The 23,963-nt window shown below is 31.6% G+C and overlaps 1 protein-coding gene across 2 annotated transcripts in view; it reads left to right on the forward strand.

The window, feature by feature from the left end:
• The first annotated feature begins 2,893 nt into the window (after positions 1–2,893).
• Positions 2,894–23,963, forward strand: part of LOC114337285 (uncharacterized) — a 29,835-nt gene continuing 8,765 nt past the window's right edge. The window contains exons 1-4 of one of the 2 annotated variants that reach the window (XM_050648429.1): positions 2,900–3,012; positions 5,673–5,751; positions 11,556–11,702; positions 23,829–23,910. In XM_050648429.1, coding sequence (XP_050504386.1) covers positions 2,999–3,012; positions 5,673–5,751; positions 11,556–11,702; positions 23,829–23,910 — 322 coding nt within the window. In that variant the 5' untranslated portion in view covers positions 2,900–2,998. Of the gene's footprint in view, positions 3,013–5,672; positions 5,752–11,555; positions 11,703–23,828; positions 23,911–23,963 lie in introns of both variants that reach the window. The other variant, XM_028287696.2, reaches the window with a different exon arrangement.

The following is a 23,963-nucleotide window of genomic DNA, read 5'->3' on the forward strand; positions in this document are numbered from 1 at the left end:
GGCATTCTGTCAATGCTTTTAACATCTTCTGTTGGTTTATGGTATCGAACGCTTTCTCTTAGTCCACGAATATCAGTGCCAATGGTTTGTTGTATTCCGCTGACTTCTCGATCAAGTTTTTTATTACCAATAAGTGATCGTAAGTGCTATATCCAGATCTGAAGCCAGCTTGTTCTCTAGACTGATAGAAGTCTAACTTAGCCTCCAGTCTTTTTTTGATAATTTTTGTGAAAAGTTTATATATGTGTGATAGCAGACTGATAGGACGGTAGTTTTTTAGATCTGTTATGTCACCTTTCTTGTGCAATAAAACAATGACTGCATTGTTCCATTGAGAAGGCGTTTTTCCTTGGTAAATGCATTCGGTGAAAAGTTTGGCCAAAACCTGGATAATTTTATTTCCACATTGTTTGATTGCCTCAATCACTACTCCGTCATCGCCAGATGATTTATTAATTTTCATTTCTGAAAGTGTCTTTTTAACTTCGTATGGTGTTACTTCTGGCATTAATTCTGATCCCTGGTTTGTGATTTTGGGCAGGAGCTGATCTTGCCTTGCGTTGGTGCTCTCATACATTTCGCGATAAAACGATTCGACAACCTTAAGGATTTTGGCTCTATCCGTAGCAATTTGTCTTTGTTTCTTATTCTGTACATATTTTTGTTGCCAATGTTATTCGTATTTCGCCGCAAAACTTTTAAACTTTTGTTTTCTTGAATTATTTGTGTTATTTCTTTTGTAATGTTTTCTCTTATGTCTTTTCGAATTGACCGGTGGATATCTACCGGTGTTGTGTAGTTGGAGTCGTATTTTTCCGTCAGTTGTCTTCTTTTACTTATTATCTCTTTGGTATTTTGGCTTAATTTTTCTTTATGGGTCACGATCGTCGGGTAGCACTCCCTTTCGGTTTCTTTTAGTGCCTTCGTTATGAGATTATTTGCTGGTTCGATGTCTTCTATTTCGTTTTCTAAGTCTTGTATACGTCTAGTTAGTGTATCTTCATAGAGGTCGTTGTTTTCTAGGGGAATCCATTTCTTCTTTCGTGTTTTGAAGATGTAATTGTATCCTTGCTCGGATTAATCTGTGGTCGCTTCCTATCGAAAATTTGTTAATTACTTCAATACCTTTAATTATCTCTTTTCTGTTCGTTATGATAAAATCTATCTCATTTTTGACACTGCCATCTGGGCTTATCCATGTCCATTTACGTTGAGGCTTTTTATCGAAAATAGAGTTCATCACGGATAAATTTTCCTGGTGTAAGAAGTTAAGCAGGTTTCGCCGTATCATCTTGTATAAAGCTCATTTTCGCATTAAAGTCGCCCATAACTATTGTGTAGTATGCTGGTGTAGTATGTAATGCTGTTTGTAGGTCGTCATAAAATTTTTCAGTTTCTTCATCCGAGTGGCTAGTCTTTGGAGCATATGTCTGGATTATTTTAAGGTTATATCTTGCATTTAGTTTGAAGATGAGGTACAAAATCCTGGGACTTATGCTGTTCTTACTCCACCCTTTGAAGTGCCTTCTTCTCCTCTAAAATGAAATAAGTGTCCCGATTTAAGGGTAATTTGGGCTTCTCCTCTTCATCTGATTTCGCTGAGGCCGATGATGTCCCATTTTATTGTTTTCAGTTCTTCCTCTAGTTCGATCATCTTCTGGTCCGATATAAAAGTTCTAACATTGTATGAGGTGATATGCATTTGTCGTTCTTTGTGGTAGCCTGATTTTTTCCGGGGATTCTTAGCACCCTCTGCTTCAACCGTTTTCCACCCGCTACCTTGGCTGGGGGTGTTGGAGCCGCCGGAGACTGAGCACCGTTCAGTAGTTTCGTTTTTCATGAAAATTTGCCTTTGGGGTTTTTAGCCATTAAAACGCCACGCTTGGCTAGTGCGTGTTGGCGAGTTGGTTAGGATGTGGAAGGAGGAAAGGGTGGAGATGGGAATGCTTTGGGTTTGGACATGGTTTCCCCGGTAAAGGGATGTTGGGGAAATCCATGAGCTCGCGTAGGGCAGGTGTGCTATTCCTGAAGTAGATCTATTCCCTACCGGGATCGCAGAGAATTATCTACCCGCTACCACTGATATATTATAGTATGAGAATAGAAAATAGTGTATTATGCAACGAGCATTTAATGATGGTCATTATAAAGCGAGTATGAGGGTTAGGAAACGAGCCGTATGCGGCGAGTTTCGTATAGAGTGCGACCTTCATAATGATAATTAAATGCAAGTTGTATACACTATTTTTTCTATGATCATTCACAACAAAAATATATTCAAATTTATTAATTTTGTAACACAAATAAATTCAGTAGTTTGTCAGTTTGACGGTTTGTTTACATATTGAGAACTGTCAAAGCGTATGTATTTGACTCGCCATTGGTCACTGCGCGTGTACCACCTTTATCACGAATGCCATATCGCGATCCTATTGGTTAAAAATCTGTATCTTAATGAAAATCTGTATCATAATGAAGTTCATTATGATACAGGTAGTGACATCATAATTGATATACATATTATAGTATGAGAATATAAAAAAAATACTTACCGATAGTTGAGAATTTTTACATTATATAAATTTCTTTTGTTCATTAATAATATTATGAGACTTGATATGTATTATCAAAGGATTCCAGCATTTTTATAGTTTTCTGATCTGATGCAATCTACAGTCACATCAAAATGAGTCACTAACATCAATATTTTACAATGTGACTCATTATATTAAAACAAAAATTATACTTCTATTATTATCGTGCACCATTTAAAACGAAACGGTTTTATTCATATACCTTGCACTTATCACGATTATTATATTATCAGTGGTTGATAACAGAAAAGTAGATATTGAAAACACAATAGGTAACATAAAGGTTTAGTATTTATTAATTTTAGGTTAAGATTAATGTTTGATCATAATTTAGTGCCGAAGAAAATAATTAAAAATGTCAAAATACATGGAGATACTAAATTTTTTATTTCCAAATCAAAACAATGGCATATTTAAGGTAAGTTTTAGCAAGTGATTTATGCCCGGTTGCACCAACAGATCTTAAGCTTTAGTCGAGAATATCATAAGAATTAATATAATATAATTATAATATATTACAATAAGAGTACTATAATATAATAATATATATAATTGATAATAAAGTAAGAATCTAAAATTATGCTGCAACGTAAGTGATCCTCAAGGAGGCCCTATCTAGAAGTAGAGCTTAGCTAAGCTGGAGCTTAAGATCTGTTGGTGCAATCAGGCATTAATAAATTAATTCATTCGTTAGTTAACTAAATAAAATAATGCTTATTCATGTTAACTTAAGAATTTTGTAACCTAGTCTGTTCCCTTTGGGACAATATTTGACTCCATATTTGCGGAGGAGACAAAATTTTGGATAGGGTCGCCCATCTGATCCTTCATTAGATTTTTGTTTCTGAAATCAGAAGAGTAACTCATTTATAAGCCATCTTCTGAGTTATCTCTTTGCTTTCATCTGGATCCTCCTTCATTCCCATAAGCTGTGAAGAAATATTGACAGGCACGGTCTTGACATTCTAAGACTGTAATCTTCTGAAGCTTGCCAGCTCTCTGAGGATCGCTTTACTCTAATACTTTGATTTTTATATTTGCCTTTGATCTCTGTGAGATTAAATGATATTTTCACGCAAATTTACTGTCTCATTGTTCTTTTCGTAGAGTAAAGTTACTTGGACTTCTTTTATTGATTTTGTGCCCTTTATTTGTGTAATCCTGTTGGAAGATTTTAAGGTGACCCTGCAAAATGCCTAAAACCATTAAGATATCATCATAATATAACGTATGATGGTAACATTGAAAAACATTGTTACTATATTTCTTGGTATTATTGATTACTTGTAGGTATATACACTAAGAATTCTCACCGTTTCCACTGTATTCCTTCACTCAACCGTTCTCTCTAGCTCTTTTTGTCTTGCCAGTCCCCTTCCTGTAGATTTCTTCTCTCTGTCTTCGTCCACTTCATCTCTGAAGGATCTTCCTCTTTCCTATCGGGCTCCACTCTGTTATTCGGTTTATCCAACGATTTTGATCTGCTCTTCTGACATGTCCGTACCATGATATCTGTTCGACCTAATATGTCTGAGTTTACTCCCATTCTTCTCTTAATCTCTATGTTATGAGAGGTAATCTCTGTATACTTGTAGGTATCCAGCATAAACTACTTATAGAAATATTCAATGTAGGCTTTTCTTTATCACTTCCTGTCCACTGACGATTGGGCATAATATTGCATTTCGAATAAGAGTAATATTGATGTCAGGCTTCCCTATATGTTTAAGTGGCATTCAAATTGAATTTTAAAATTTGCTTAATCTTTTATTTAATTCACTAGTGACACTGTTAAGAGCAGTTTTTTAACAGAGTCGTGAGTTCGATGTCATCTTTCTCTTAACCTTCTTTGGATTGCTATGCATTTGTTAAATTCGCACGGATGTCATGGATTTGGTATATCCAGGACTTCCTCGGTCTTACCTTTTTTATTGGTTTCCTGTTTTGGCTTCATGTACCTTCTTTGTTAGTCTCTTGTTATCCATTCGGTATATCGGGCCAAACCACTTCAATTGTTTGCTTTCGATCTTCCTCATTATCGGTTCTTGCTCCAGCTCTCTCCTTATATCTTTATTTCTTAATCTTTTAAATTTCATAACTCCAACTATCCTTTCCATGTATTTCATCTCGGTCGCGTATATCATTGATTCATGTTTCTTTTGCACAATCCATGTTTCCGCCCCATATGTTACTATTGGATTAACTATGCTGTTATATATTCTGAGTTTCCTGTTGTTATTTATTTCTGATTTCCCAAAAATTTTATTATTTAATGAGTAATACACGTTAGTAGCCTTTTTCTGGAAAATGAACATTACTTATTGTAATACTTAGTTTCCCATCATCTATTATTATATTTCTCAAATATTCAAAAGTAGATACTGGTTTTATTTCTTGTTCCTTTACAAATATATTGGTATTCCTTTCTTTTTCTCATCTTCATTTATAATCATTAAGTTTTATTTTATTAAGATTCTTTTCCATTTTTAAGTTCTGCCTCTCTTTTTGTCAAATGTCGGTTTTTGCATTTTTTGTACTAAGTATATGATTAGAACTATATCATCAAAATAATGATACAAAAAACAAAGGTTTCTTGTTTGATCTTTTGTAGTTTTTATTTACCCATGTCTATTATAAATACTTGCTAATACTAATATTAATCTTGCCCCATTTGTTTGTACTTAGCGTTCTACTTCCATTATAATAAGTAGATTCTATGACTTTTATTATCTATTTCGGTATATCATAATTATTATCCAGCATTTTTCACATTATTTCTCTGTTTATCGTATCAAATGAGCCTTCAGACCAACGAACGTAAGAAATAGTTCATCCTCTTTATGACATATTCTCTCTATTATATTCATTATATTATATACGTTATCGTTTGTTTGACGGTTTGATCGGAATTCAGCCTGTTCGTCTTTCGTTTATTCCTCTATCATTGATCTTATGTGCTTTTCTATAATTCTCGTATATTCCTTGAAACCGACCGATGACGAGCATATTGCTCTATAATTTCCACATTTATTATGTTGTCCTTTTTTGTGTTTTGGTAGAACTATATTTGTCTTTCAGTTTTCTGGGATTTTCTCTGTACTCCAAGCTTCCTTGCACATCTGTAATAGCCAGTCCTCTCATTTTCTTCCCTCCAAGGGTAAATATCAAAACTACTAATTTTATCGCTATGATCGGGGCATTATCCGATGAGTATATATCTTGCTTGTGTGTATGACTACTGCTAGTCTTCTATCTTTAGTGGCTGCAAGACTTAAAACCCAAAAGATAGTTTTTTAATTATAGTCAACTCCAACGATTTATTTTTGCTATTTATAACAGTATTTATAACAGTAATCGAAATGTTCATGTTTGGGTATTATGCCTGAATGAGCAATAAAATGAGACCACCGCTGCTGGCTTATTGAAAAGATTAAACATTAAAATTATACACATACTTGTATAATGGTCATTTATTTGGTGATTGTTTCTTATGTTTGCAATCGTAGAAATTTTTAGAGATACGAGCCCTAACAACTATTAATATTGATACAAATTAAATATGAAACAAATTCAAATGACTGACTCTTAATTTATTATTATTTTTATAATAAGTAATATTTTAAGTGAAATGAATGTCGATTCATTTTTTTAAGTGATATAAGTAATAAATATTTTAAATGATAAATAATTAGAAAACATAATTAACATATTTTTATAAAGATCATCAAAATGTGTAAAAATTAGTGACAACTAAATGGGGGAATATTATGAAATAACTAATAAAAACCAAACAAGATAAGAAAAGTAGGCAACGAAACAATGAAAACAATTTTTTTTTCAAATTGAATGAATTGCTCTATTATTTGCGTGGTGTTTCTACAAACTCAAAAATTCGTAAGTTAGTGATTTACACTAAATAAACAATAAAACAGTAAGTTACGGAAGAGAAAGAAGGGAAAGCCCATATAGTGTGAAACTAGTATCTGATAGTAATAGGAGAATATTAGTAAAGATGCAAAAAAGATCCAGTAAATACTCTGCAACAATTTTTATAGGTAAGTTACTCGTTAAGTTATAGCTTAATGGAATCATGAAACTAGATTAAATTTGTCAAGGGAATGCTGTAATGTAACATGTAGACACATACATTTGGATTAAAATTTGATAGAGTTTAATTACCGGTAAAAATTTAAAAGTGTAAACGTATTTAAAATAATATAATATTTGTTATAGATAAAGGAAAGGCCACCTTTACCAGCAAAAATAAAGCAATACAAGCTCATGTGGGCAAAATCTAAATATTTTGCGCCAGGTTGTTTGAATTTATTAAGTGTACCCTAATGCTGCCAAATATAAACAAATACTTTGAAAGAGCCTATACAACCAGTGTGAAATTAAATGTTGGTAAGCTTTATTGGGTAGGAGGAGTGGCCTGTCACTTGATCAAAAGTCAAAACCACAAAAAACTGGTTTGAAAACCACAATGTAAACGTCCGTTCTTGGCCTTCTAACTTAGTCGAGGCATTGAAGGATTGAAGTGTCGATTTTTTTGCAGTAGGATTTTAATGCGGATCGGTGCGTTGGATTCGTGAGAATGTCAGGAAATTTTGTGAACTAATTTAATGAAAAAGAAATCTCAAATTGCATTTGTGCATTAGATAAATGCATTTCGGTAAATAGTGGGAAAAATTGACTCAATTTTCTTACCCGGGGGTTTTTGGGGTAGCTGAAAACGAAGATGAGGTCGGCGAGAGTGTGCAAACTACCTGGTGCCTGCAGCGGGTGTAATAAACGTCTTCCTCTGGAATATTATGGTAATTTGTTAAACAATTGGGGGACTTGTAACTCGGGGGATTTTTGGGGTCGCTGAAAATGATAATGAGGTCGACGAGAGTGTGCAAAGTACCTGGTGCATGCAGCGGGTGTAATAAACGTCTTCCTCTGGAGTATTATGGTAATTTATCATATAATTAGTTTAAACTCGTTACTCGGGGGTTTTTGAGATAATCTATTTTCTTCGATGTAACTATAGTGATCGAAAAGGGTGGTATTTTTATTATAAATAATCATAAATTTTTATTATTATAATATCTTTATGGTTAAAAAAGTTCATTATACAAAATTTATCGTAATTTATCTTTAAAATTCATTTTTTTCATCATTATCATCTTTTTCTTCATTATTGCCTTCCTCTCTCGAGTCCAATGCAATATTTGTGCAATCAGAGCCTGCACAATTTATGCAGGCTAAATTACAAACTAACCCATGCTTCCTGCACCCGCATGAGTTGCCGCAGTCTGACTTACAACTACAGAATATTAAATTTAAAATGTTTGGAGGACCATGTGGCTGAGTCATTCTAACTGAAATTAATACAATATTTTGTAATTCCCATCCCCAATCGGCTGGGTTCATGTTACTGTCCTCTCCATGCAGCCAAATTTGTGTTTGTAAATATAACCTTTTTAAATGCTGGGTAAATGCATCAACAGATGAACAGATAAAAGAATTTTTCCAATGAAAATCTTTTTATTTTTGGCAATAGCCATTAAGTACATTCTGTATCTAATAATTTTCTCTCACGGCAAAACCACATCATCCACTTGCGCCTTAATTTAAACTGCTTTAAATGATATGAAATTATAATTTAGTCGTTGCGATATTTATTTTGAGTGACCCCAAAGACCCCCGAGTAACAAGTTTGGGCCAATTATTTAACAAATTACCATAATAGTCCAGAGGAAGACGTTTATTACACCTGCGGCACCAGGTAGTTTGCACACTTTCGCGGACCTCATATTCATTTTCAGCGATGCCAAAAACCCCCGAAAAATGAGTTTATGCCAATTATATGATAAACTACTACAATACTCCAGAGGAAGACGTTTATTACACCCGCTGCAGGCACCAGGTAGTTTGCACACTCCGCCGACCTCATATTCGTTTTCAGCGACCACAAAAACCCCCCGAGTAAGAAAATTGAGTCAATTTTTCCTACTATTTACCAAAATGCATTTTTGAAATGCATTTTTCTTATGCACAAATGCAATTTGAGATTTCTTATTCATTACATTATTTGACAAAATTTCCTGACATTCTCACGAATCCAACGCACCAAACTGCATTAAAATCCGTCTTACTGCGCCAAAAATCGACAGTAAGGCCTATTTTTGTGCTTCAATGCCTCGACTAACTGTACTGACCTAAATACCATTGAAACGGTATGGTATAATATGCAACAGAAACTAAGGAGCAACTCACAATCGACATGGACATTACACGAACTTATAGAGAAGATTTTTGAAAATATTCACCACGGAGAGTAGTGCAGATCTTTAGAATTTAATAGCAGTACTACTTCGTTTTGAAAATAAATATTCCTTCTATCTCCTAATATTTAGTTGCCAAGAAAATAAACACAAGTATCACTAATTAGTTTTGTTTTGTTTAGTAGAAATTTTTTTGTTTTTTGCTGATCGAACCTATATTATTAATAATTAAATACATAGTATTACAGCTTCTTATTTTTGTATAGACATGACTCTGTCTGTTTTTTCAATGTGCCTCCAGTAAGTTGTTGTTCCATCGTTTTCGTGGACTTCCCACCGATAATCTTCCTATTGGGAAACCGTCTCTCGCTGTCCTTACTACTCTATTTGTTGCCATTCGGCTTGTGTGGTCATTCATTCCATTATACTCTTCTGTTTCTAACCGAGTTACTAATGTTGTTCACCTTGCATCTCCGTCGTATATCTGTACTTCTAGCTCTGTCCCATAGAGTCTTACCATCGATTTTATGAAGGGTTTTTATCTCCGCTATTTCGAGCAATCTTCTTGTCCGCTCTGTGTCAGATCGTGTTTCTGCCGCGTATGTCAACTGTTTTGTAAATTCTGCCTCTCATTTCTTTTCCGATATCTTTATTTCTCCAGATGGTGTCATTCAGGCAACCTGCGGCTCTATTTGCTCTACTCACTTGATCTTCCATTTCTGTTTCGAGCTTTCCGTAGCTAGATAGTGTAATGTCTAGATATTTAATCCACATCACTTGTTTTATTATCTGACCCTCCAGCTCCAATTTACATCTTATTGAGTTTACTGTTATAGCCATGCATTTTGTCTTTTTTTTTTTGGGAAACTAACATGCTAAACTTTCTGGTAGTTATATTAAATTGGTGCAGCATACGTTGTAAATCATATTCAGTTTGAGAGATTAGTATTGCATCGTCTCCCTAGCAGATTATTTTAAGTTGTTTTTCTCCCATTTGGTATCCTTTTTAGTTCTTACTTTTTTTATTATTTCATCCATGATCAGGTTGAACAATAAACTACTGAAGGAATCCCCCTGTCTGTTCCCATTACCGGCTTCAATTGGGTTGGTTAGTTCATCTTCTACTTTTATTTTATTGTATTGTTCTGGTAGATGTGCTCAATCGTTTTAATTATTCCTAGAGTAATAATTAAAACGATTAATTAAACGAATTAGTATTACATTAAAAACATTATTAGAAAAAAATAAGCTGACAACTATCTGAATTATTATATACAGGGTGAGGCAAATAAAGGGCCTACTAGAAATATCTCGAGAACTAAAGGCAACAGAATCATGAAAATTGGAATAAAGGGGTTTTGAAGGATGATCTATTAAATGAAAATATTTTGATCTCTTTGCAACTTCCGGTTATACTGGAAGTTGCTTATAACTTCGTTTTTTCAAATAGGACACCCTGTATATTTTTACATTTTTGGATTCTCTTCGATGTCTTCTTTCTTAAAATATGAGGTTTTGTAATATTATACAGGGTATTTTAAAAGATAATTACGTTTTTTTATTAATTTCGTAGCAAAATTAACACCCTGTAGAATTGTAGTAGTTTGACATCTAAAACTCTACTTCCGTTCAAATGATTTTTAATATACTCTACTATTGTTGAGAATCATTAGTATAGCTAAATTATTAATTTTAGTATACAGGGTTGGTCGAAACTCGGAATGAGTATTTTCTGAGTTTTCTTAAATGGCACACCCTGTATTTTAGTACTGTAATGAAATGATATTTTATGGTACTTTTTTATTTCTTAAGCATTCCCTATACCTAACTGCTTTAATTTGTGCTTAATTGTTAATCGCACCAACAATCTTAACTAAGTAGGTATTTCGATAGCTAAACCATTATTGGTAATTTTAAGGACCAGTCTGGATTAATATGTATTTATTTCTGAAAAATTATTTGGGATTGAGTATTTTCACGGCTAACCTAATAAAATTTTACATATTTTTTGTTGCAATTAATGTTTAGCTTGAATCACCAATAACTCACAAATTAAAGCAGGTAGGTATAGGGAATGCTTAAGAAATAAAAAAGTACTATAAAATATCATTTCACTACAATACAAAAATACAGGGTGTTCCATTTAAGAAAACTCAGAAAATACTCATTCCGAGTTTCGACCAACCCTGTATAATAAAATTAAAAATTTAGCTATACTAATAATTCTTAACAATAGTAGAATATATTAAAAATCATTTGAACGTAAGTAGAGTTTTAGATGTCAAACTACTACAATTCTACAGGGTGTGAATATTGCTACGAAATTAATAGAAAAACGTAATTATCTTTTAAAATACCCTGTATAATATTACAAAACCTTATATTTTAAGAAAGAAGACATCGAAGACAATCCAAAAATGTAAAAATATACAGGGTGCCCATTTAAAAAAACGAAGTTATAAGCAACTTCCGGTATAACCGGAAGTTGCAAAGAGATGAAAATATTTTCATTTAATAGATCATCCTTCAAAACTCCTTTATTGATTGAACCCCAATTTTCATGATTCTGTTGCCTTTAGTTCTCGAGATATTTCTAATAGGCCAGTTATCTGCCTCACCCTATATATGTAGATGTACTTTACTAGACTCTAGTTAAAGTACATCTTGCTTATTAAATATGCTTTATTTTTAGATTATTCTCATGCTTCATTTCACTCTCTCCATTTTGGGTGCAATGGGAAGTTCTGCATCAAATATTTATGTATTTTATAATTTTCTAATTATTATAATGATTTTGTGGAGCACCCGTGAAAAGGAAAACATGGAACTGCTGCGTTTAGTAAGTATTTATTTACTATAAAATAATAATGGCTTTACACTTTCAATATGTTTTTTTATACAGTACGTAAATCGTTCAGCTGGACATAGGAAATATACAATGAGATAATTGTGGCAACTGTGCTCTCTCGATGACAATATGGTTAATGGCATTAATGAGCATTAACCTAAAAATTTACAATTCATTTCGGCTGACACCAATAAACGTCGAAACACAACAATATAGTAGCTAACTATTTTTGGTCTAATAAAAAATATTTTAGAAATTACAGTAAAATTATTAACTAATTAATCATAATCTTTGTTTTTGATTTATTTATGGACAGGGACAGCCTTGCTTCCAAACTCACTCATTCTGTTCATTCTAACAGCTCTATTGCACCAGAAACTCGTATTCGAACAGAAGCTTCAACTAACACAGGTTAGCGTAGTTGCCATAATTGTCTCAATGTATATTCTCTATGTTCAGCTGAACGATTTACGCACTGTATAATGATATGACTTAAAAATAAGCTTACTATATAATATAATCTTCCCGTATATAGTGCAGTCACTAAAGGTTTTCACCTCCGATTTCGTTGAACCTCCATCGATTTTCATGAAAATTGGTGAGTAATTAGAGGATACCTCAAGGAACAAAAGTGACGTGATATTAACTTGCGCTTTTACCCTGGTGGAGGATGCCACCCCTTCTCGTGGGTGAAAATTATTTTATTAAAAATAATACCATTAGTCGATAGAGGGAAAAATTATAGGCAAAATTTGTTATATGAAGTTATTAAAATAAATCAACACTTTTTGAGTTATTAAAGACCAAATATTTTATTTTTTAGTAAAAAAATGCATGTTTAAAATCGGTTTTTCACGTATAAATCAAAAGCTATAAGCTTTTACAAAAAAGTTATTATTACTGAAATTAAAGATAATAAAAAATTTAATACAATTCTCACATAAAGAACTAAACTAACAATAGTTCAAAGTGAGTTATTGACAATTGAATGTGTATTTTTTTCGACGAGTACTCAAATCTAAGTATTCAAGCTTAAATAACGGGAAAACGATGCAATGTATAAAATATTATTGCTAAACATTTGCCAAAGTACTTTGGAATACCTATCAAATGAGCTTCAGAACAAGGTAATAGCGTCAATATTAAGCAAGTTATAATGAAAATAAATGAACCGTTTCGAATTTTTTAGGAAAAAGTGAAAAATAAAACATACGCCATTTCCACAAAAATTAAAATTTATAGTAATCCTTACAAAAACTTCTTAATATTAGCATAAGTAATGTTTTCGATAATTTTGACCGGTTTAGAATGCATATTTTTGAAAAAAAGATATAATTTTAAAAAATCATAATTTTTAAAATTATTGTAATTCTCATATTCTTTTGATAATAACTCCAAAAATACTTAGTACATGTAAAAAATTATATTTAACCAAATTTTCCTGTGCCAAATATTTTACCTGTTTTACTATTTCTATAGGGTAAAAAATAACCCAGATAGAAACGTTTAAATCTTAAATTTTGCTGTGGGGACCATGAAACCGGGATCATTTAACCTTTTATTTTTTTAAAAAGTAAGGAGTTTAAAAGATTATGTTCAACGTGATTAATAGTCCAGAGAAATAAGATTTTTCTCGTGACACATCCCCCTCCAGGCCGAAACCAAATTTTTTGAGTAGTATGGACATCTATATTAATAACCTGTATGTTTCCTGCAGCCGATTTTGATGATATACATAGTTATAAACAAATGAAGATCAAAAAACACTAAATTTTCGCTTTTTTCGTCTATTACTAAAAAGTGAAGCACTTTATACAAATTTGAGAGCAGGAAACTGATAAACCATATAAAAAACTTCAATATGGCTTTCACTGCATATGTCTATCCTTATTTGTTGCTTATAAAATTGCCAAAACAAGTCATAAATTTTGAGATTTTATAAATGTTCATAACTTATGCAAAAATTAAGTTAGAACTTTCTTATTATACGAAATGCTGAAACTTCTAGTGCTTAAATTATATTCTAAATTTAAAAGCAATTTGTCAAATAGTTTAAAAGTTATTTAATTTGTTTATCCCAAATTAATTTTTTTTGCAACACTATAAGTCAGAAAAAGATGAGGTTACAGTAATGCTTCGGACAGTTTATTAAAGAAGAAGATTAATGCTATAAACTTGATTTAAAAAAAATTACAAAAAATAATTTTAAATACTGTAAAATTATTTTGCAAAAACATGTCGATTTTTTGCCTATAAACAATTTGAATAACTTTTTAACCGTTACCCGTAAAAAAATTATTTTTTTATATTTAGAATGACTGAATTTTTATACACATTCAGAAAGAAAAACAATTGTCCTAGGACAATTCGGGACGAAATTAGGGACGAACGAAGGGACGTTAGCCCCCTTCTTTTTTTAATTCACAGCAGCTTTGTTTATAATAATTAAGAAATCAAATTAGCCCTATTTGAAAGAACATACTTCAAAGTTTTAAAGCACCAAGTGTACAAAAGATTTCCTCTCAAGGAAATCGTCCACAAAGCTTAAAAATGTGGCCCTTAAAATCGGCTGGCCTTGAAACTTGGGATAGCGATGAGAGGGGTGAAGGAGCTGTTAACTGTATCTCTGGTTCTCGATTATTTATTTCGTTGTTTCTTTTTTTAATTTGTATGTACTTTTTACGCACATTACGAATATGCGTTATTTAAATAAACTAATTGTTACATACACCATTAAATTTGTCTAAACAATTTTTTCAATTTTTTAAATAATATTTGATGTAACTTTTATTGTAAAACGTACATATTAGTTATACAGGGCATAACAAAAATACAAGTCATAAATTAAATCACATATTTTGGGACCAAAAATAGATCGATTGGACCTAACTTAACTTTATAGAAATGTGCACATAAAAAAAGTTATAGCCCTTTGAAGTTACAAAATGAAAATCGATTTTTTCCAATATATCGAAAACTATTAGAGATTTTGATTAAAGATGGACATGTATCATTCTTATGACAGGAACATCTTAAAAAAAATTATAGTGAAATTTGTGCATCCTATAAAAATTGTATGCGGGTTTTGTTCCCTTAAACCCCCCAAACTTTTTTGTACGTTCCAATTATTATTGTGGTACCATAAGTTAAACTCTCTGTTTTTAAAACTTTTTTGCCACTTAGTATTTTTTCGATAAGGCAGTTTTTATCGAGTTGCGGCTTCTTTTTTAATATGTTTACATAAAAATTTTATGGGGGTTTTGTTCCTTTACACCCCCCAAATGTTTGTGTACGTTCCAATTAAACTATTACTGCGGTACCATTAATTAAACACAATGTTTCTAAAAATTTTTTTGTCTCTTAGTATTTTTTCGATAAGGCACCTTTTATCAAGATGTGGCTTCTATTTTAATATGGTTCAAAATATGCCTAAAAATGTAAATTATAAATAAATTTTCATACTATTACAAAGTCTCCATAATCGTACTTAACCATATAAAAATATGTGTGGTGGATTTGACTAATATTCAAAATATCTCAATAAAAACTGACTTTTCGAAAAAGTACTGAGAGGCAAAAAAGTTTTAAAAACATTGTGTTTAACTAATGGTACCACAATAATAATTTAGTTGGAACGTACACAAAAATTTGGGGGGGGGGGGTTAAAGGAGCAAAACCCCCATAAAATTTTTATGGGGTGTCAAAATTTTATCTCTAGTAGGAATTTTCGATATATTGGACAAATTCGATTTTCATTTTGTAACTTCAATGGGCTGTTACTTTTTTTATGTGCATATTTATACTAAGGTAAGTTAGGTTCAATCGAACTATTTTTATGAATAGTTATGCGATTAAATTTATGACCTGTATTTTTGTTACACCCTGTAATTATTATATACTAAACCTATTCAATTATTCCTAAATCTAAAATTGGCTTATAATATTGAATTGAAAATAAAAAAATCTCAAATAAACTAGGTTTTATTTCTTGATAAACATGCTACTAGATAAACGAAAAATTAAATGTAACAAAATTAAAGAGAGGATGAAAGAACAAAATTATTTTCAGAAATTTTCTACAATATGGTATTAATTGTAGCTTACAACATTGAAAGTTATAATTTTAAGATTTGCAAAACAACAAAAATTAAGATATTTCATACATTTTGGAATGATAACAAGACTATTAAAATAAAATTAAAGAAGATTTATCTAGGAATACTTGTATTTTTATAAAAAACGTAACAATTATCAGTTACCTATTTATTATAAGTTATTGTAAAGTCAAGTGCATATGATCCACTTCTATGATTGCCAACAAAGTCATCCTAAAAATATCGTAAAAAAATTTCCAAAAATTGTTTACACAATTTACATAGTTAATTAAATAACCAATTTATTAACAAAAAACATATCCGTAATTTGGTTATCGAAGTCCATAAACTATTAATATCTCTGTACTAACAAGAACTCAGTACAACCAGTTTGGCAAGAGCAGATAGTTTATTTTAACAAAATATCTGGTATAAAGAAGATCTGTTGATCGGATCGGTACTAACGGTTCTTAGCTTAATTTCCAACCCCAATCAATTACGTTTATCTCTTGTTTGGTGGTTCTGTAACATCAGTTTTTCATTCATCTAATAGCATGTTTCTAAAAAAAAATAAAACCTAGTTTATTTGAGATTTTCTAATTTCCATATACCAATACTATTTTTAGAAACAATTGAATAGAATAATTTGTTTTTTCATACATTAAATTATTACTAAGTTTAATAAAAATCTATGTATTATTATATTGTTCATAAATATTTATGTTTTATGATTAAAATTACTTCAAATATTATTAAAAAAAAATTTTTAAAAAATGTTTAAACAAATTTGATGGTGTATATAACAATTAATTTATTTAAATAATGCATACTCATACTGTACCCAAAAAGTACATATAAATTAAAAAAGAAACTTCGAAATCCATAGGCGAGAACAAGAGATACAGCTAACAGTTCCTTTCCCCTTCTCATCGATCTCCCAAGTTTCAAGGCCGGCCGATTTTAAGGGTCACATTTTGAAGCTTTGTGGACGATTTGTTTGAAAGTATATATTTTTTATATTTGGTACATTAAAACTCTGAAGTATGTTTTTTCAAATGTGACTGATTTGATTTCGCAATTGTTATAAATAAAGCGGCTGTCAATTAAAGAAGGGGGAGGGGGCAACTTCGTCCCTAATTGTCCTAGGACAATTTTTTCTTTTTTAAATTTGTATAAAAATTCAATATTTCTAAATATGAAAAAATAATTTTTCTACGGGTAATGGTTAAAAAGTTATTCTAATTGTTTCTAAGCAAAAAATCGACATGTTCTTGCAAAATAATTTTGCGATACTTGTAATTATTTTTTGTCATTTTTTTTAAATTAAATTATTAGTATAAATCTTCTTCTTTTATAAACTATCCAAAGTATTATTGTAGCTTCATCATTTTCTGACTTATAATGTTGCAAAAAAAATTAATTTGGGATAAACAAATTAAATAACTTTTAAACTATTTGACCAATTGTTATGGAATTTAGTTTATAATTTCAGCACCAGAAGTCCCAGCATTTCGTGTAATAAGAAGGTTCTAGCTTAATTTTTACATAAGTTATGAATATTTATAAAAACTCAAAATTTCTGAATTATTTTGCAACTTTCTAAGCAACCAATTAGGATAGACATACTCAGCGGACGCCATATTGAAGTTTTTTATATGGTTCATGAGTTTCTTACTTCTAAATTTGTTTAAAATGCTTAGCCTTTTGGCAATAGACGAAAAAGCGAAAATTTAGCGTTTTTTGATCTTCATTTGTTTATAACTATGTATATCATCAAAATCGGCTGCAGGAAACATGTAGGTTATTATTATAGATATCCACACTACTCAAAAAATTTGGTTTCAGCCTGGAGGGGGTTGTGTCACCAACAGGATATTTTTTTGCCTTATTTCTCTGAACTATAAATATCACTTGAAATTAGCTTTCAAACAGTTTTTAGATGAACCTGATAACATAAACACGAACGGAGTTATTAAAAAAAAAACAATTACATTTTTTGGAAAAATTTTTAAAAGATATATTTTAAAAAAAAATTTTGGAGCATAAATTTTAAAGTTATTAACATGGTCGGGGCTCATTTAATAGATATTTTTAAGTACTTTGACAAATGTTTAATAAGTTTATGTTATAAAATGCATCAATTTCCCGTTATTTCAGCTTGAATACTTAGAGTATTTTACTCGCCGAAAAAAATATACATTCAAATACATAACTCACTTTTAGTTAACACTAAAAGGTTTTTTTAGTAAAGGGTTTTATTTCGTTTTTTATTAGCTTCAATTTTGATAATAATAACTTTTTTGTAAAAATTTTCACTTTTGAGTTATTGATGAAAAATTGGTTAAAAACATGCATTTTTCTCAAGAAAAATTAAAATCTTTGATCTTTAATAACTCAAAAAGTTTTAATTTATTTTAATAACTTTATATAACAAATTTTGCTTGAAATTTGTCCCTCTATCGAATTATGGGGTTATTTTTAATAAAATAATTTTCACCCCCAAGAAGGGGTGGCATCCACCCCCAGGGTAAAAGCTTAAGTTGGCACCATGTCACCTTTGTTCCTTGAGATATCCTCTAACCACTCACCAACTTTCATGCAAATCGATGGAGGTTCAACAAAATCGGAGGTAATAGCTCGTATCCACCTTCAGTGACTCCACTAATAAGGATTTTTACAGTTGTCGCCACCTTCCTTCCTTCAGCCAACGTCTCCAGTTTTTTCTGTTCTGCCATTCTCCATCTCTTAGGTCTCGTCTTTCCATGGCCTCGCCCACTTCATCTCTCCGTGATCTTTAGAGTCTACATCTTCTTCTCTTTCCAATTTTGCTCCAATCGAAAATCATTGATATCCACCTTGTACGATCTGCTCTTCTCACATGTCCATACCAAATTAAACGTTCTTCGATGCAGCCGAGTATTTCTTGTTCTACTGCCAATCTTCGTTTTATCTCCTCATTTCTAATGCGATCTATTCTTGTCACTCTGCAGCTTCTTCTCATGAACTCCATTTCAGTTGCTGTAATTCTGGACCTGTTTCGTTTGTTTATTACCCAATTATCTGCTGCATAGGCCATTACAGTACGTACCAAGGTGTTATTATATATTCTCTCCTTTGTATTTCTGGTAATATGTCTATCCCACAGTACCACGTTAATTTATTTAATACATGTTCTTGTCTGTGCTAATCTGCTGGTTATCTCTTGTTCCGTGGTTCCATTCTTTGAGAGTATGAATCCTAAATATTAGAATTTTTAATGCCGGTAATTTCCCTATCATCGTCCATTTCCAAGTTTCTGACTCGTTCGTGTTCTGTTCTGTTTATAATTATTGCTTTAAAAAAACACTCATTATTTCTTTTAATATGATTAGTTGTATTGCCGATTGTCCATCAGATTTCACGACTAATTATTAGAGAGATATCGAAACCCTAAGTTAAAAGTTCCTTTATTACAGGATCTTTTAATAAATGACAAATACAGGATATGTCTAATGAGAGTTATCGGAAACGCAGTTTTAAGAGGAAACAGTAGCGATCAACAGGTAGCGAAAGCGCGTTCCAAGATTGCGGCTGTAATTTTGAATATTTTTTCGAGATATTTGGCACACGTATTCGTAATATAATAAAGAATGGCCTTACAGAGCCCAATTTGAAAAATATATTAATATGTGGAAATTACTCTGTAATTAAATACAATACTAAAAAAACGAGCCTGTACCGCCATTAAGAAGAACAAAAAAATACACTTTCTTCAAATAAACTTTTTTATCCGATGCCTAGATTTTGTGTCATTTTGGAACTACTAAAATTTTTTATTTCATTAGTAGTTCCAAAATGACACAAAATCTAGGCATCAGATAAAAAAGTTTATTTGAAGAAAGTGTATTTTTTTGTTCTTCTTAATGGCGGTACAGGCTCGTTTTTTTAATATTGTATTTAATTACAGAGTAATTTCCACATATTAATATATTTTTCAAATTCGGCTCTGTACCGCCATTCTTTATTATATTACGAATACGTGTGCCAAATATCTCGAAAAAATATTCAAAATTACAGCCGCAATCTTGGAACGCGTTTTGGCTACCTGTTGATCGCTACTGTATCACCTTAATAAAAGATCCTTTATTTTGACATATACGCAAGCGCAGTATCGCGTCCTTTATTTTTGTCCTGTAATAAAATACAGGACGCCCGTATTTAAGGAAAAATAGAGGACAAAAATCTTTTAATAAAGGATCCTTTATTTTGACGTAACGTGTCAAAAATGTGACAAATTTGTCGAATTATGTGAAGAAACAAGAAAAGAAAGGCGTCCAACTTCACTTATATTTATGTCTTTATCAACAAATAGAATTTTATAAGTTATTTTTATATTTACAAAAATATTTAATGTGTCATTTGTCAAAATAAGAGATTCGTTAAGGTGATACAGTAGCGATCAACAGGTAGCCAAAACGCGTTCCAAGATTGCGGCTGTAATTTTGAATATTTTTTCGAGATATTTGGCACACGTATTCGTAATATACCTAATAAAAAATGGCGGTACAGAGCCGAATTTGAAAAATATATTAATATGTGGAAATTACTCTGTAATTAAATACAATATTAAAAAAACGAGCCTGTACCGCTATTAAGAAGAACAAAAAAATACACTTTCTTCAAATAAACTTTTTTATCTGATGCCTAAATTTTGTGTCATTTTGGAACTACTAATGAAATAAAAAATTTTAGTAGTTCCAAAATGACACAAAATCTAGGCATCGGATAAAAAAAATTATTTGAAGAAAGTGTATTTTTTTGTTCTTCTTAATGGCGGTACAGGCTCGTTTTTTTAATAGTGTATTTAATTACAGAGTAATTTCCACATATTAATATATTTTTCAAATTGGGCTCTGTAAGGCCATTCTTTATTATATTACGAATACGTGTGCTAAATATCTCGAAAAAATATTCAAAATTACAGCCGCAATCTTGGAACGCGTTTTCGCTACCTGTTGATCGCTACTGTTTCCTCTTAAAGGACGGTGTTAAATAGGGTTTCGATATCTCTCTATTATCGTTTTAATAAAAATGATTATTTTTGCAATTACAGAGTATTTTGTTGAGATTAACTATTTGTTTTGGCATCGTGGGTATACTATAATGTTTATACTAGACTAGGCCGTACTATATCAGGATAGACTAGTTTGGCATAGGCTAAACTAATTTTAGTTTAGCCTAGGCCAAACTAGTTTGTCCTTAAATCGAGTTTGGTCGGTAACATAACAATTTAAATAACTACACGCAAGTATAAAAATATAACATCATAAATATTAAATTAATGTCCGACTGGTATTTTATTTGACAAATAGTAACATGATTTCAGAGTCACTTAAATATGGTATATTCCCCTGAGGCGCTATTTTTTAGAATAACACCCTAGGGCCTAGGGTATTATATTTAAACAAGAATAAAAAAACCGCTAAAAGACGTAAAAATGAGTGGCGCATACAATATTCCAGCTACAAAGGAGCTGATATGAATATTAGGTACGTTGCGCGAAAATGTATTTTCATTTTTGTGGAAAATAAAGTTCTCGTTTTATTTTAAAAGATGTTTCCATAATATTTGCTAAATTTGAAGAAAAACGCGCCACAAAAGAGTAACTTTGATAGAGTTTGTATTTTGAAGCTCTTTTGTGGCGCGTTTTGCCTCAAATTTAGCAAATATTATGAAAACATATTTTAAAACAAAACTAGTATTCTATTTTCCACCAAAGTGAAAATACATTTACGCGCCACGTACCTAATATTCATATCAGCTCCTTTGTAGCTGGAATATTGTATGCGCCACTCATTTTTACGGCGTTTAGTGGTTTTTTATTCTTGTATCAGGAGTTTTTCAAAGTTATTCATAAATTAAATGTATAAAGTTGAATGTAATGTTTCTGGATTCCACGTTAAGCGTTATAAATGGTCGCATTTATAGCATTATCTCGCAAATGATCTAGTGTCCATCGAATGTACACAAGATTTTTTTCTATTCAAAATATACGGAAACAAATATTGGGATGGCCGGTAAATGAACCTGGATTGCCCTATCAATTTAGCGTCGTAACCACTACAACTACATAAACCATTTCGGCGATAATGGTTAAATGGATTATACCTTTGGAAGTCGATAACTTCTGAAGGGCTTAACTGATTTTGATTATTAAACATAAGTTTGAAACCGAGACACGTAGTATCTGATGCATGCAAGGTCAAGTATGATAACTGAAGCTATTACAGAAATTATTGAGCTTGAAAAACCGTTTTTCCCATAAGAAACAGATTTGATCATATTTATGAAGCCTATAACTTAAAAATTCGAATTTTCCCAGATACGTGGTATACATCGTTAGATACATCTAGAGTCTCCCTACAAACGCTAAGTTATTGGCGCAATTCGTAAGTTGAAATTTTGAGTAATTGTCGAAAAACCAAAATTTTCAAATTTTAGTTCTTCAGTTTTTCGACTATCCTGAGCCGTGTGTAGGTATGATCTTGACCGCTTAGGCACCATTTGAAAGCTTAACTTAACGCTATTGATTTGATGTATTTGCGGTTCTACTGTCTCTCCTTGAACCCAAGATGTACACTTTGTACATTTTGTACCTGCCTAGCCCTATGCTGGCTTATGGGTGGTCAAAAGTCACAAATTACACCGGTTCTGAATCGGCCCTTACCCCCTCTTGAAACACAGGCACTACAGTAACTTTTCCACATACATACATACATACATACATACATACATACATACATACATACATACATACATACATACATACATACATACATACATACATACATACATACATACATACATACATACATACATACATACATACATACATACATACATACATACATACATACATACATACATACATACATACATACATACATACATACATACATACATACATACATACATATCCACAAATATTTTCCTCTTTTTAAATAAAAATTGAGTCATACTTCTGAGCTCGGTAACTTTTGAATAGTATAACCGATTTTCAAAATTAGACACGCGTTGGAAAGGTAATGATTAGTACTATCAGAAGCGGCATAGGTTGTATTTACATTTTTGAAATTTTTGGGAGTTTTGGGGACGACAACAAAAAACAGGCCCTAAATGGGAAGGGCCGTAAAATCCACACCCTTAGACCAAAATGAAGAGTTGACATATGGACGGGCAAGTCTTTCCCTAAATTTTAAGATGGGATTTGGCCCAATTTTAAATTCAGTCAGATTTAGAAAATCGAAAATTTCGTGTATATACAGCAAGGAGCGTGGAAAAATAACCGGAAAAATAGCGCAAAAGATGGAAAACGTATATTAAGTTGTGAGATAAAAAGAAACGAAACTAGTCGAGCTGGGAGATTTAGCGATATTAACATATAAATTCACATTATATTGATTCTTTCCCACCTTTACACGTATCAAAGGAGTATGTCAACTTAAACTGTCACTGTGACAGTCGCAGTTGCTAAACTCGTTCGATATGTCTAAAGGTGGGAAACAATCAATATAATGTAAATTTTTAGGTTAATATCGCTAAATTTCCCAGCTCGACTAGTTTCATTTCTTTTTATCTCACAACTTAACACGTTTTCCATCTTTTGTGCTATTTTGCCGGTTATTAGCGCGCTCATCACTGTATAGTGTCGCATGTAGGGGTGTTGTGCGCCACTGGCTGGAACTGCCGTTCTCTGGCAATAACTAGTTAAATACTGCCCAGTTGACAAATACCAACCTAAGTAAAACTATGGTTACAATTATTACGTTACAGCTGGTAAATGTTCTTATTTGAAAACTAATTAATTCAAAATTCATTCAAGTTTTTTGCATATAAAGAATAAAGTCGGACATTAAACGTTGAAGGCACCACGGGTATTATGGATAATAACGCTTTCGGTTGACCATTGACATCAAGCGTTATTATCCTTATAAATCCTTGGTACCTTATTAACTATAATGACAAATATTTATTTTTGTTTTAGGTAGTTGCTCTCGAAATATGTGCGTGTCTTATAGACTTGTTTTATCTTATTACACTGATTCATGAAGTGCATCAGTATGTTTGTAAGTAACAGGTAATTCTAAATAATGTAATCACATTTTTTCCCAAAATGTTG

Source organism: Diabrotica virgifera, chromosome 4 (assembly GCF_917563875.1).
Source record: "Diabrotica virgifera virgifera chromosome 4, PGI_DIABVI_V3a".
NCBI lineage: Eukaryota > Metazoa > Arthropoda > Insecta > Coleoptera > Chrysomelidae > Diabrotica > Diabrotica virgifera.